Below are 15,905 nucleotides of genomic sequence, written 5' to 3'. Positions count from 1 at the left end.
CAAGCAATCCCTCCCATGTCACTACCCACCCAACTTAATTGTTCTCCCTCAAAAGAATAAAACAGCAACAAGAGCATAAAATGGGCATGTAGTTATATCGATTATTTTTCTGCCAGTGACAAATTACTCTGACCAAAAGCAACTTAGGCATTTTGGCTTACAGTTCCAGAGGGATAGAGTCCGTCATGGCATGGGAGGCAAGCCAGCAAGAGGATGAGGCTGACCTAGCAGGCAGAAAACAGAGAGATCACATCTGATCCATGCAAGAGAAGCAGAGAAAGAAAGAGCAGGAAATGAGACTGGTTTATAAAATCTCAGCGTCCACCCTCAGTGACATACTTCCTTTAGCAATGCTCAACCTTCTAAAGGCTCCACAGCCTTCCCAAGCAATGCTATCAACTGGAGACCAAGTGTTCTGATAGAAAGACCTTTGGGGGATACTTTTCTTTCTAACCATTGCAGTGGCGCACACCTATATTTCTTTTTCCTTTTTGGATTTTTTTGAGTTGATCTTGTATCCTGCCACATCACTGTTTATCAGCTGTAGAAGTTCCCTGGTAGAGTTTTGGGGTTCACTTATGTAAACTATCACATCATCTGCAAATAACGAAAGTTTGACTTCTTCCTTTCCAACTTGAATCCCCTTAATCTCCTTTCATTGTCTTATTGCTCTAGCCAGAACGTCAAGGACTATGTTGAATAGATACGGAGAGAGTGGACAGCCTTGTCTTGTTCCTGATTTTAGTGGGATTTCTTTGAGTTTCTCTCCATTTAATTTGATGCTGGGTGTCGGCCTGCAGTATATTGCTTTTATTTGTTTAGATATGTTCCTTGTAACCCTGATTTCTCCAAGACCCTTATTATAAAGGGGTGCTGGATTTTGTTGAATGCTTTCTCAGCATCTAATGAGATGATTATATGGTTTTTTCTTTCAGTTTGTTTATATGGTGGATTACATTGACAGATTGTCGTATGTTGAACCATTCCTGCATCTCTGGGATGAAGCTGACTTGGTCATGCAGATTATTTTTTGATGTGTTCTTGGATTCTGTTTGCCAGTATTTTATTGAGTATTTTTGCATCAAAGTTTGTGAGTGAGATTGCTCTGTAATTCCCTTTCTTAGTTGAGTCTTTGTACAGTTTGGATATTAGGGTAATTACAGCCTTGTAGAAAGAGTTGGGCAATGTTCCTTCTGTTTCTATTGTGTGGGAAAATTTGAGGAGTATAGGTATTAGCTCTTCTCTGAAGTTCTGGTAGAATTTTGCACTGAAATAATCCAGCCATGGACTTTTCTTGGTTGGGAGACTTCATGTTCTCACTCAAAAACATAAAATAAAATCAGTACCACAACAAAAGGGAAGCAAAAGCAGAAACATAAACCTTTGGCATCCCGTTTGTTTTGGCCAGTAACCCTTGGATGTGGGGCCTGGCCTGGCCTGAGGACGTCAACCCTGGGTGACATATTTCAGGAGCCATACACCCTGGCCTTTTTATTTATTTTTTGCTTGTTTATTATGCAAGACCTCTCTCTGGGACTTGGAGATCCCTGTTTAGGCTAATCTGACTGTCCAGTGAGTCCCCAGAATCCTCATGTCTCTGACTCGCGCACTGAGACTCTATTTATGCTCCGTCACGCTTGGCTTTTTATGTCGTTTTTGGTGATCAAACTTAGTTCTTATAACATAGCAAGCACATTCCTGATGAAGTTATTTTCTCAGCTCTTCTTATTGCCATTTTATAATAGTTATTTGCTCAAATATCCCATAATTCTTTATAAACACTTTAAGGTCCTGTGCTTTTCCTCCACATTTATTCAGGCTACCTATCTTGTTAACTTAGTGGTGGCATTCTGCTAGGTCCCAGAGACACCCAAGCTGATCCTGACCTGTCCACATGGGTCTGAAAGTCCTATGGGGAAAACAGACGTAAATGAGAAAACCAGGAAGTGACCAAGCACAGTGAATGGGGAATACAGAGTGGAGGTTGAGCTGGTGAGGTGAGCTGCTGGAGATGAGGCTCATTATAGTAGGTTCTTCATTTTTATTTTTTACGTTTACGTATTTAGTATGCCTGTGTGTGTGTGTGTGTGTGTGTAGGTCAGAAGACAGCCTGTAGGACTTATTCTCTCTTTCTGCCACATGAGTTACAGGTACCAAACTCAGGTTTTTAAGCTTGGTGGCAAGCGCTTTTTCCCGCAGAGCTGTCTCACCAGCCCCAGTGCTATAGTTCTATAAAGGGAAGGTGGTTATCCATCATTATCATCACTTTGTTGGGATGGAGGTACTTGGACCATCTTCCAGTCTAGATAGTAGATAACCCAGAAAACTGCGTTTTGCCTATATCCCAGGTAATTTGGAAGTGTGGATAGCAGCTTTTCCTACCAGAGCCCGAGTCCAGGTTTCCGGGTCACGTGGGTACACTGCTCTGATGGTCTCCAGGTCACATGAGTACACTGCCCTGATGATCTCCGGGTCACATGGGTACACTGCTCTGATCGTCTCCGGGTCACATGGGTACACTGCCCTCCCTGATGGTCTCTGGGCCACATGGGTACATTGCCTTGATGATCTCTGGGTCACATGGGTACACTGCCCTGATGATCTCCAGGTCACATGGATACACTGCCCGATGTCTGGGTCACATGGGTACACTGCCCGATGATCTCCAGGTCACATGGGAACACTGCCCTGATGGTCTCCAGGTCACATGGGTATACTGCCCCATGATGTCCGGGTCACATGGGGACACTGCCTGATGAGCAGGTGCTGTGAGCATGTTAGCAGGGCAGCAGGCAGGCCGCGGACACTCAGGCCTGAGCTCCCTTCCCATGTTTCTTTGAGCCTTATTCAAGTCTCAGAATTGCAGTCAGCAGATTTCCAGTAGAATCTGGACGTGTGTAGCTTTTCTAGGGAGACCTAGGGCACTTCCTGCCTTTCTGTAAGTCAAAAATATCATGCCACAAGGAAAGGTTATCTGACAGGAAACACGAAATAATCTGGAGCAGAGGAAAGACATTCCTTTTCTCTAGAAGGAAGATAGTCATGGCCTTTGATATCCATGGGCTTGTACTGAGGAGGAATCTCGTAAATAACGGTGTGGTGGATGGTGGTCTGTGATGTGTTCTCTTTGAGAAATAGACCCTCAAATGGAAAACAACCCATAATAGACATAAAGTATATTCTATGAGGGGAGCTTGGGAAGTCAGCAGGATTTTTTAAAATGCATACTCCATGGTGATGACTCTGAAGTTGAAGACTTGTTAAGATGTGTATGGTGGTTGATGGGGTGGAGGGAACAATTGAAAGCTTGAGGCCGGTGTGGGCTTTCATAGGGAGACTGCCAGAAACAAACACATTGGTTGTCCTCTTTTTTTTAAAGAACTTTATTTTTAAAATTATTTATTTTTATTTTATGTGCATTGGTATCAGATCTTGCAGTTACAGATAGTTGTGAGTGGCCATGTGGGTGCTGGGAATTGGAAATTGAACCCAGGTCCTCTGGAAGAGCAGGCCTTGCTCTTAACCTCTGAACCATTTCTCCAGCTCTCTTTTGGATAGGGGCTATGTGCCAGACACTAGAATTTCTTTCTTTCCTTTCCCTTCCTTCTTCCCTTCTTTCCTTCTTTCCTTCTTTCCTTCTTTCTTTCTTTCCTTCTTTCCTTCTTTCCTTCCTTCCTTCCTTCCTTCCTTCCTTCCTTCCTTCCTTCCTTCCTTCCTTCCTTCCTTCCTTCCTTCCTTCCTTCCTTTTTCTTTTTGTTTGTTTTTTGAGACAGAGTTTCTTTGTAGCTTTGGTGCCTGTCCTGGAACTCACTCTGTAGACCAGGCTGTCATCAAACTCACAGAGATCTGCCTGTCTCTGTCTCCCAAGTGCTGCTGGAATTTTTCTTAAAGCCATAATTAATATCGCAAATGACTATTGTTATCACACTTTAAAGAGGAGATAACAGATCAGTAGGATAACATGAGGTAGGTTGCTTCTTGTTGCAAGTGTGTAAAAAGAGCTGAATTGAAGTTCATCTCTGTCTTCCATTTTACCGGGCCTGAGTCTCACTCATAAAATGAGCAGGGATCTGTCATGCCCAAAGTGCCAGAGAGAGCCTCAGTTCATTCACCAAAATCTCCTTGTGCCTGTAAATGTCTTTCTAACCTGTAATCTGATGTCATACTATCCCCAGGGTGGCATGCTTCCACCCGGATGCTTGTTTGCACATGGACCACGACCATTCTATCTTCTTCACTTCACCTTCTCCCCAAAGTTAGGATGCTCCATTTAATCCTCAATTCCTGAACCTGATTCCTAACTATGTGTAATTTGAATGATCATTCACAGAACTGAAAGGAGATGAAGGAAGTAAAATTTGGCTTGTTACCAGGCTTGTGTGTGAAAGTGTGTGTGTGTGTGGTGTGTGTGTAAACTGATTTCCTATGGTATTGCCTAAAAATAAATGGGATATACGTGTGGAGAGTGAAATTAAAATACTAGTGTAATAATGGAAGTCTCTATCATACCTAAGTTCAAAGTACGTTATTATATGATGCATACACCCAAAATAAAAAAGGAATCCTTTGTAATTGATAACTGATGCTTTGGATAGCTAGAATAAAAATTCTTGGTCTGAATAAAAATTCTTTACAAAATTACACATATGCCTGAGTGCTTGATGCTCATGTGCTTACAGGGTGCTTCCTTTTATTCTCCTGTGCTGAGGATGGATCATCACAGGTGTCAGACTTTTAAATGGCACTTTTAGTAGAGGACTTGAATTTTGTTCCCAAATCATTCTATAGCTAATCTAAATTCAACATGTAGTTGCTATCAGTCATGGAAATGATAGCCATCACATGTACTTGCTAGGCACATAATTATCTTTTAAAAGTATTGATTTGGTTCTCAAGCTCAGAGGCCCCATGGAGTTGATGGGGTATGGGGTACAGGGTATGGGTTATGGAGCAGCCAGAGGGTGACTTCCTTAAACATCTGCTGTCATTTCTCATAGTGCTGGACCTGGTTATTTACCTTAAACCTGATACAAAGCACACTCTTGAAAAACCACTTTTACTTTTTTCTTTTGAGACAGAATCTTGTTATGTAGTCCTGGCTGGCCTGGTACTTACTACCTGGTCTCAAACATGCAATGATCCTCCGTGTGTAGCTTCAGCTTCTAGAGTGCTAGAATTACAAGCATGTACTATCATGCTCCTAACTCCTTGGTTGGTAATTATTTTTAAGCTTCTAGAGCACTTACGCTTTGTAAGTTATATTTAACACTTTGAAATGCTATTAGTTGGGTCTTGCCTTTAAGCCTCTAACTCTTGATACTGCTTGGTTCAGCATCCCGAGTGCTGGGGTTATATGGATATGCACAAACATGTTCAACTTGAAATGGTACTTTACTAGAGTGTTTGCCTACATTCCTCTGGAAATAGAGGAGTGATAATTATTCAAGTTAGTATAACCTTATTATTTTAGAATTTGTGAAAATATAACATTCAGCAATAATTATCTTAATATAAAGGATAATATCAATGCAGTATTGATCCCCAATGTTTTTTAGCACAGTCTAGAGATATGTTTTCTCTTGCATGAAGATGAGGCAATGATTTTTTTAGCTTATTTCTTATTCATCCTAAAGGGATTATATATTACTCAAAATAATTTCAGTAATATATAAAAACAATAAAGTAAAGGAGTTAATGGTGGCACAGATAAGTATAAAGTTGGCATAACACAAATTCACCATCTGTTTTAATGAAGAATATTTGATATTTATCACATGGCTCTACAATTAAGTGATACCTTCCCATATTGATGACAGTTTTCTTAGCAAGTCTTTAAATAAATAATTTCATAATTTAGAGTAAAATTTTAACATTGAAAACCTAGCCAAGAGTTATTGGTAGGTGTCATGTAACAAGGAACAGGATGCTGAAAACCGTCAGGAGTATGGTCGCGGACGGGAAACACCTACTTGGCCCATTGTTCTTTGTGTAAGGTACCTTGCTAGTACTTGAAATTATTTACAGGGAAATTTATGTGAACATTTTGGTTTTAGATTTATTATTTTGCTTTCTGTTTATGAGTATTTTGCCTGTATGTTTATCAATGTGTCGAATGCCCATGGCAGTCAGAAGAAGGCATCTGATCCCCTGGAACTGGAGTTACACGTGGGTGCTGGGAACTGAGCCTTGGTCCTCTGATAAAACAACAAGTGCTGTTAATCACTGTGCTACCTGTCTAGTTCCTGGAAGTTTAAGTTTAAGGCGATTAAATCCATTAAAAATACTCAACGGAACCCTGGGTTCTGGTTCTGACCCCTACTATTGCTCCATAACCCTCAGCAAGGTGTTTAGCCTGTCCATCTTTGTTTGTACTGGCTGTCCCATGACAGAACTGGACTAGATATTTATCCCAGATACAATACACTTCAGAAAGCCACACTAGCTCTCCAATCCTTTCCTTCTAGAATGTCTGATATGGAATAAATGAGGGCCGGAGTGATGGCTCAGCAGATAAGATGACCAGCTGCATTTCTGGAGAATAATATGTAATTTCAATTCTAGAAACCACATAGTGGTTCACAGCCAAATCTCTAGTCCCAGTGACCTTCTTCTGGCCTCCCTGGAGATCAGGAATACATGTGTGGCACAGATAGCATACAGGCCAAGTACCTATACACATAAAAAAAAAAAATAAGTGAATTTGAATTAGTTGTCTTTGAAATTTCTGTATCAGTATTTACTTTCTTTCCATTTTTCTCATGTTAGTTCGTATTAAAAGGTCATAAGAAGATCTGGGCATGATGTCATATACCTTTCATCCCGGTGCTTGGCAAGTAGAGGCAGGCAGATTCTGTGACATTGAGAAGAAATCAGCCTGGTCTTCCTAGTGTGCTCACAGGTGCAATGGCTGTTGTGTGTCCAGAGGCCTTCTTCCTGCCGCTCATCTCCCCGTCCTCCGGCTCTTAATTCTTGCTGCCTCCTCTTCTGTATTGTTTTTAGCCTTTGAAACAAATGGGCAAATATGAGGCTCTCAATACTGTAAGTGCTTAACTGCTAGCTCTCACCGCTAAAGGTGTTACTGAGGAAAATATCCCAGAGGTACCAGTGAGCGTAAACTGGAAAATTTGTTTCTAACATGTATACAGATTTGAGTGTTTTTAAACCTAAATCAAAGCATAGGTTTAAAAATTATTTCCCATTGACTAAAAAAATTTAGAAGGATTAGAAAATTCCTACTTTTGATTTTTTTAAAAGATACAAACAGTAAGAGGTTGAAATATTTGTGTTAGCTAGTCCATGTGGCATTTTTAGTTTTATTTCCATATTAGGCTTCAGTAGACTAAACCACTATAATCATTATTTATTATCCACCTAACTAAAACACTGCTGTTTTAGTGTTGGCATAAACATTGTTTTTCAGCTTAATAACCATTTATAAAGTAGCTAAATTGATTTTAGACATCATAAAATTCTCAAAATAGGTTCTGAAATACAAAGTTGAGGTGATGAGTTATGACAATGTAGGTCAAAGTATTTAGTAAAAAATTTCTGTTATAGAAAAGCTTTGTTTATTTTATAAAACAAATTTTACCTTTACTCTCAAAGGCTGTAAGAAAGTTGTTATTTCATAAGAGTTAACATAATCATGTCCCCACAAAAAGAACTTGTATTAGCCCCTAAAGAGTATCCAGTGATTAAGATTAGTGTGGAAACCTTAGCCAGGGACCTATGAGCTTTTCATAATACTCCTGCCTGTTTCTTCACCTGTCAGTGAAGGCCATGGCTCTGTTTGTTTTAGATTATTAGAAAAAGTTTTGGCTATGTTAATCACTACTTCCCTCACATTTAAAAAACAGATTTATTGTTATTATTATTATTACTGTTATTAGTGTGTGTGTGCACACACATGCGTGCAAGCAAGTGCACTTGGAGGCCAGAGGCATTGGATATTGGATTCTCTGGAACTGGAGTTAAGATGGTTGTAAGCCACCCAACACTGATGCTGGGAACCTAACTAAGGGTCCTCTGAAAGAGTCGTATGTGCTCTTAACCATTGAGCCATTTCTCCAGCACCTTCTCTCACATTTTTGATTAACATATGTAATTATGGACTTAATTTCATTGTCATTTCTGAATGTCTGATTTGTGTTTGTGTTTGCCTTTTGTATGTAGGATTGACTAGTTCCTTGAGCTCAGGACTCTGGATTGGACTCAACAGCCTGAGTTTCAGCAGTGGTTGGCAGTGGAGTGGAGGCAGCCCCTTCCGGTATCTGAACTGGCTACCAGGTAAGGTTAAACCTGCCTGAGTGTTACTAGTTGAATGGGATCATTTGGTATCTTGAAGACCTTTCTCACCTTACACATATATTTTAAAGAGTTTTAATGGAACATAGCCCATTTTTCACCATGCTTTGACATCTGCAACCTGGATTTGAATATCCTAAAGGTGAAAGTTCACACAGGACCAGCTTCCAAGGGTAAGGACTTGCCTCCCAGGATAATCACAACACTCAATGTGAATTTCTGTTTGATGTCTACTCTCTCCAAATAGCTTGGATTTGTTTAGTTCTTACACTCAAGAGTATGTTTTATTATTGGAGGAGGCTGAGGCACAAAGCAGTTCTTTATTCATTAATGGTAATCACAGCATACAGAGGGAAATCTCACATCATTTTATAACCATTCTTAAGTATGGTTAAAGATAATAGAATTGTTACTATTAATATGTATTTTGTGTTATATTAACTTTGTCATTGTCCTTGAAAAGATTACCAAACTATTATTAAGGCTGACTAAGTGTTTTCAAATTTTGTATGACCGTTGTCCCCTCTGAGTTTTGTGACTCTCTTATCCTACCAAAATTTTTAAAATTTAAAAGTGGTTATATATAAGATATGTAACATGAAGGGCTGGCTTGTTGGGGTTTCTGTCCCACCCGGTACCCCACAGCCGGCAAGTCCCAGAGAAAATCACATTGAGATCTCCATACATTATAAAACTGATAGGCCCATTAGCTCAGGCTTCTTTTATAACTTATATAAGTTAACTTTTGTAATTTATATTAACCAATTATTCTTATCTGTGTTAGCCACAAGGCTCAGTACCTTTCTCAGCCAGGTAGCTTACATCTTGCTTCTTTGGTGGTCTGGGCAGAAGTGAGAGGAATGGACTTCCCCCTTCCCAGAATTCTCCTGTTCTTAACGTCCCACCTCTACTTCCTGTCTGGTTGACCCGCCTATACTTCCTGCCTGGCCAATCAGCGTTTATTTAAAACATGATTGACAGAATACAGACAATTCTCTCACATCAAAGATACATATATTTCTAATATCTATAATGCTGTATAGACATCAATGATTTTACACACTTGAGTGCATACTAAAGACAGAACCTAGGGCCTTGTGTACATTAGACAAGCACTAAGTTATGTCCTTGGCCCTCCATAAACTCTTAATTTTGGGACAGTCTCACTGCATTACACAGACCTTGTAGATAGATAGAATTTACTCTATTCCAGAAAGACCTTGAACTTGGGATCCTTCTTCCTCAGCCTTCTGAGTATCTAGGATTTCAGTTCTGTGATTTGAGGCCTGAATATGAACATATGTTTGCTTCTACTATTATCCACAAATACACATTATGAATCTAAGAGAACTGAATATTTTGGATTGATGAATTTCTCATATCTAGGGTCATGAGATATTTTTAAAATTACATGATCTTAAAGTCTACAGTGATACTATTTTGTGCTGTTTATAATAGAATACACTTTAATTTAAAATACGATTTCAGCCACAGATTATAAAATTCTACACTAGTGTAAGCATTAAAATTCTACACTAGCATAAACATTTATGAGCACTTTTCTTAACAACACACAATTTGATTGTAAAAATGAGAGTCAGTAGATAATCCAGCAACTTTCTGATTATTTGGAAGTTAGAAAACAGAGTAAATGGCTCTCTTCCATGTTGTAGAAACATACAAGTTGAAAGAACAAAAGTTGGAAATTGTTTAAGTACTTAAAAAAATAAAACACTATTTATTCAATTTTTATAAAGTAAGTCAAGAAGCTGGGCATTGGTGGTTCATGCCTTTAATTCCAGCACTCAGGAGGCAGAAGCAGGCAGATCTCTGTGAGTTTGAGGCCAGCCTGGTCTACAAGAGCTATTTCCAGGACAGGCTCCAAAGCTACATAGAAACCTTACCTCCCCCCCCCCCCCAATTAGTAAGTCAAGATATGAAACAGAAAGTTTAACATTTTTAAGCCTAATGCTTTAAAAGGGCATTTAGTGGTTCAGACTAAAAAAGAATTGTGACTTTAGGCATGGCAGTGCACATTTGTGGCTGATCCTAACACTCAGGAGGCAGAAACACAAGGATCAATTGTTTGAGATAACCTGGGCTATTAAAAAAAACTGGTTGAGAGTAGGGTTGTGTGGAGAAGAGCAGGTAAGTGGGAAGCTGATCAACACAAAACTGATACATTCCTCCTCCCCTTTCCTGCTCCATGGCAGACATCACTAATCATTAACTGCACTCTTCTACCATAAACCAGGCATGGTAGTGAGCTGGAGTTAGAGAGGTTGGACTCACACTTAATCGCCCTCTGGTAGCTTCTAACAACATATGCTACTACCCAGAGATGAAAAAGTTTCAAAACTAATCTTTGTTTCTTTCCAGTGAGAGTCTTACTAAGCTTTATTTTTATTTCAATCAAGAATATTTTTTGTGAATGATGAAGAAATATAAATTCAACTATATAATAGCCATGGATCAATAAAGAACACTATTATCTCAAGGTTGGCAGTGGTATTGCTTTAATAGATGAATATATAGTTTGACTTACTAACAAACACATTAGTTAAGAGTAGTATTTATTAAATGTGCTATTGTCTCCTGGAATTTTTTTTCCTAGTACTAACACCAACTCTATGAGCTTTACTTTCCTGTTATCATTGTCATGTTATCAACAGCTTTTTAAAAAATTCTTTTTACTTATTGCCAATAGTATTTTCCTTTATATAGTATTTATACAACCTCAAAATGTTTCTGCTAAAGGCTTCCAAGTTCAGATGACATGATTTTCTTTTTGGGAGACTGAAATTTAGGTGCATGATAATAGTTATCAAAGGTCACAAAATTAAGGTACTGACAGAATGTGTGTAGCTCATTTGCCAGACTTCAGGAATGAGATGAAGTTGGTTATGGAACACTGGGGTTAAAATGATACAAGAGGATATAGGGTTGGATGCATGTATCCACTGAAGTAGATAAACGTTCTATCAGAGGATGTAGGGATGAATACAGGTATCCATTGCAGTAAATAAATTATACATCGGAGGATACAGAGGTGGATGCGTGTATCTATTGCAGTAGATGTCAACCCAGTCTGATTCTTTAAGTGACTTCCTGTATGAAACAGATGAGGAGATAGATCCAAAGATTTTCATTATTGAGTTCAACTAAATGCATCTTAGCTCTGGGAGTGGGGAACATTGGCTTCCAGATCTCTTTACCATTGTGTTTGTCTCTCGCATTGTGTATTCACTTTGGAGTCTGTCTGACTGGGGAAGGTTAACAGAGGTCATTTGGAGCAGCATACATTCCTCTCATTCAGTCCTGTGTGACACAGGATATCATCCATCATCACGGCTGTTTAAAGTTTAAGGTCTAATGCTGTCCATTGTTGAGGTTGGTTATTTCAAAGCATGCTACTGTGTAATCAACATCTTAAGCCTTGGAATAAGCCAGCAACAAGAAACCAAATAGATACCCACCATGTCTTTTGCTCTGCACTCAGTAAATACTCGTTTGTGAATGTGTAGCAAAAGACAGGATGGGGATCCATTAAATCCCAAGGATGACGGCTTAAAGTGCAGTGGCCAAGGAGATGGAAGTCATCCACTTATGAGAACTCCCGTTATCCCACTCTAACTTTGTCGTTTGCTTGAAGGAAGTCCATCATCAGAACCAGGAAAGAGCTGCGTGTCACTAAACCCTGGAAAAAATGCGAAGTGGGAGAATCTGGAATGTGTGCAGAAACTGGGCTACATTTGTAAAAAGGGCAACAATACTTTGAACCCATTTATTATTCCCTCAGGTAAGTGGATCTCTTTGATCAGAATGTATATAATAATAGAACTTGAAGATAAATGAAATTGCAACTCAATTAAACTTGCATGAAATGATCCTAGAGAGTTTGTTGGTGTTCATATAATGATGTGTTTAAAAGTCCTTTTCTTTGGTTGTTGCTACCATCTGCTAATGTTTCTATATAAAGAAGTGTTTGAACACTTTAAAACTTTTGATATCTATCTATATCTATCTATCTATCTATCTATCTATCTATCTATCTATCTATCTATCTATCTATCTATCTAAGAATTTTTGTCTCTCTATCCCTGTAAAGTAGGTATTCTTTTGCCATGTTCTAGAAGAGGAAAGATAAATTAATAGGCTGTATACCCTCTGTATACCTGACAAAACTGGAATTAAATCTAGGAAATAAATACCTGGAAGGGATGACTTTATTCTGGACACATGGGTAAAGCTGGGTTAAGTGTAGCATCTTACTTTGAAATCTTTACACAATGGGATAAATGACTCCAAAATAAAGTAGTCACTAAGCATTGTATACAGGCTAGGCTCCAGCTGAACAGTAAATAATGAGTGGTTTTTTAATTCTATAGAAGAGTTCATCTGCTAAGGAAGGCAGCAATGGCTTATCCTTTCAAAGTACTGAAAGACAGACTATTTCATCATTACAGATATTTGGAAGGATGACTCAGCTTTACGTGGGTTTATTTAGTTATTCTGCTTGGGAAACTTGATGGCCCATGTGGTAGTTTGAATATGAATGGCCCTTATAGGCTCAAAGTTTTGAATACTCAGTCCCCACAGTTGGTGGAACCCTTTGGGAAGAATTAGGAGATAAGGCCTTGTTGATAAAGCCTTATTGGAGGAGGTGTCACTCGGGGTAGGCTTTGATATTTTAATAGACCATTCCCAGGATCTCCCTATTTTTTTGAGACAGGGTTTCTCTGTATAACAGTTCTAAATGTCCTGGAACTCGCCCTGTAGACCAGCCTGGTCTTGAACTCACAGAGTTCCACTCACCTGTGCTACCTGACTGCTGGGATTAATGTCATGTACCATGACTGGCTGATTCTCTATCTTTGCCTAAAGGTTGTGTCTCAATATGTGAGCTCTCAACTCCTGCCCCAGTTTCATGCCTGCCTTCCTGCTGCCATGGTCCCCACATGACTCTAATCTTCTGAAATAATAAGTCCCAACTAAATTTTTTTATTTTATAAATCGCTTTGGTTGTGGTATCTTACGACAGCAAAAAATTAAGCCTGTTTTCTGACTTTTTGGCATATTTGTAAATATGATTGACATGGTTAGAAATCCAAAAGCACCAAATGATCAGCAATGATATCCCCCTGCTACCTTTGATTTCTACCACCCAGGGCTATTGTCTGGAAGATCACAATTTTTGAGTATGTATATCCATAGTTGGTTCTTTTGTGGTTTATAGGCAAATGCATTTATAGTGATTTTTTTCTATTTTATACAAATTGCAACATGCTTTTTTACATAGTCCTCATCTTAAAGTTTTGTCAGTCACCAGTTTGTTCATCATTCCACTTTGTGTGTTGATTCTCCATACATTTTGTGTGGGGGGGAGGCTGGATAATTGGCATTGCTTGGAAAGATTTGTCCCTTGTTAGTAGACTTTGTTATTTACTTTGTGTGCATGTGTGTATGTGCAAGGTTAAAGTATAACTCCCAATCATTCCTTCCACCCTTTTTCCTTCTCTTCTCTTCTCTTCTCTTCTCTTCTCTTCTCTTCTCTTCTCTTCTCTTCTCTTCTCTTCTCTTCTCTTCCCTTCTCCCCTCCTCCTCCTTCTCCTCCTCCTCCTCTTCCTCCTTTTCCTCCTCCTCCTCCTCCTCCTCCTCCTCCTCCTCCTCCTCCTTCTCTCTCTCTCTCTCTCTCTCTCTCTCTCTCTCTCTCTCTCTCTCTCTCTCTCTCTCTCTCTTTGTGAAATGAGGTCTTTAATTAGCCCAGAACTCATCAAGTGGACTAGGCTGGCTGGCTAGTGTGCCCCAGGGATCCTCCCATCTCTACCTCCTCAGTACTGGAATTACAAGCACATACTTTTTATTTCAGCATGCATTTTGAAGCTCAGGCTCAAAGTGCTTAAAAAGACAGCACTTTCCCAACCGAGCAATCCCCCAGCCTTGATTATTAATTTGCTTTTAATATTTTGTGACGTCAAATACCCTTATACACACTAATGCACATGCCATTTTGCAGAGATGGTATTCCTAGAAGTAGAATTGCTATATCTGAAAGTCAGCGTGTTTATAGTTTTAGTAGATAGAGACACAGACAAGCTCACTGATGGAAATGTTGGAAGGCCCTGGTGCATGATCACTGATGGATGTAGATTGGGTCCCTGCTTCCTAATCACTGATGAATATGGTGGTAGACTCTGGTTTATAACATCTGACGGATATGGGTGGAGGCCCCAGTTCATGGTCTCGGTTCCCCTTGACAGACTTTCCAGAGAGACTGTGGCCAAACCTGTGGATACCTCAACTGTGCTTGCAACTTGTCTCTTCTACTGCTGTTGCAGAAGGGATGGCTAAATCTTTCTTGGAAGAGTTCGTACAGTTCTCCTTCAGAGACTTGCAGTCGCCACTTTGGGGAAGTGGAGAAAAGTTATTTTTAAGTTTCCCTGGAATGGAAGGCAGAATTCTTTAATTTGGCCTTCTTGCTTAATCCATCAGTTTTAAGTTCCTCCTTTGTAAAATATGAATGTTGGTAACTCTTCTTTTTGCAAAATCTCATTCATATCATTACACCTGCATTATTCAAGTTTCTGTTTCACTTGCTTAGCTATACTAACACTGGCCTTTCCATCTTCATGCTATGAGGATTATTCTACCGCATACATAAACCCCTGTAAGCAGAGATTTAAATCTGTAGCATTTCCCAGCTGTGATGGCACACACCTTTAATCCCAGCACCCAGGAGGCAGAAGCAGGTGGGTCTCCGAGTTCAAGGACAGCCTCCCTAACTATATTTTTAAATACTTTTCGGGCTTCTCTGTTCAGTTTTCGAAACTTTCAGCGTTGACTGCCATTATTTTTAGTTTCCTAGACAGAAAAATTAAGACATCCCACCAGGGGGCTCCAAAGCTACACTAAGTTTTCTATTTTTTAACTTTTTGGCAACCCCTGAAAGTATCCAGGATTAAAATTGTAGTAAGGGATGACAGTTTTTAAATATGAATTTTTGTTTCGCAGTAGTACAGCTTAGGGTGTTGCAAATTAGAATTTCTCACATTTTGCCCATGCACCAAAGCCTTCAGCCTCTGCTCTTAGGGAGAAATGGGACTCATTCATTCATAGGATGACGCGAGATCCAGCAATGGAGTGTCATCTCAGCAGCAGAGAGGCTGAAGCAGGGGAAAATGAGTTCGAGGCCATCCTGAGTTACTGCAGGGGACCCTGTTTCATTCCCTCCACCCCAACCCCAATGAGAGGATGACAAAGAAGGGGACCGGTACTAGGCATTGTGTGAGCAGTACATTTGAGTTCACTTAATAGCTAACTTGTATATATATAAACCAATCCAACGTCAAGATTATGTCAAATGGTATCTGGAAAGCTACCAAAGGAAGCTGCTGTATGTCAAATATAATATCATTATCTTTTCCAACCATCACTCATTGCACTGACTGTGTGCCAGGACCCATGCCAGGCTCAAGAGCATCCTCAGAAGAGGATGTCTCTCCCTTCAGTCATCTGCACTATAGCACCCCCATTGCTCATTACTATTAAAGTTTTTGTAACATGTGATCAAGGTTATGGCATTTGACCACAGCTTCCTATAG

The 15,905-nt window shown here is 39.6% G+C and overlaps 1 protein-coding gene across 1 annotated transcript in view; it reads left to right on the top strand.

Annotated features, from left to right (window-relative positions):
• Mrc1 (mannose receptor C-type 1) overlaps positions 1 to 15,905 on the top strand; it is a 95,214-nt gene that overhangs the window by 19,779 nt on the left and 59,530 nt on the right. The window contains exons 5-6 of the mRNA XM_057788047.1: positions 8,173 to 8,286; positions 11,957 to 12,103. Coding sequence (XP_057644030.1) covers positions 8,173 to 8,286; positions 11,957 to 12,103 — 261 coding nt within the window. The remainder of the gene's footprint in view (positions 1 to 8,172; positions 8,287 to 11,956; positions 12,104 to 15,905) is intronic.

This window comes from Chionomys nivalis, chromosome 13, assembly GCF_950005125.1.
Source record: "Chionomys nivalis chromosome 13, mChiNiv1.1, whole genome shotgun sequence".
Lineage (NCBI taxonomy): Eukaryota > Metazoa > Chordata > Mammalia > Rodentia > Cricetidae > Chionomys > Chionomys nivalis.
Note: the sequence above shows the minus strand (reverse complement) of the source record. Positions and strands in the feature narration are given on the sequence as shown.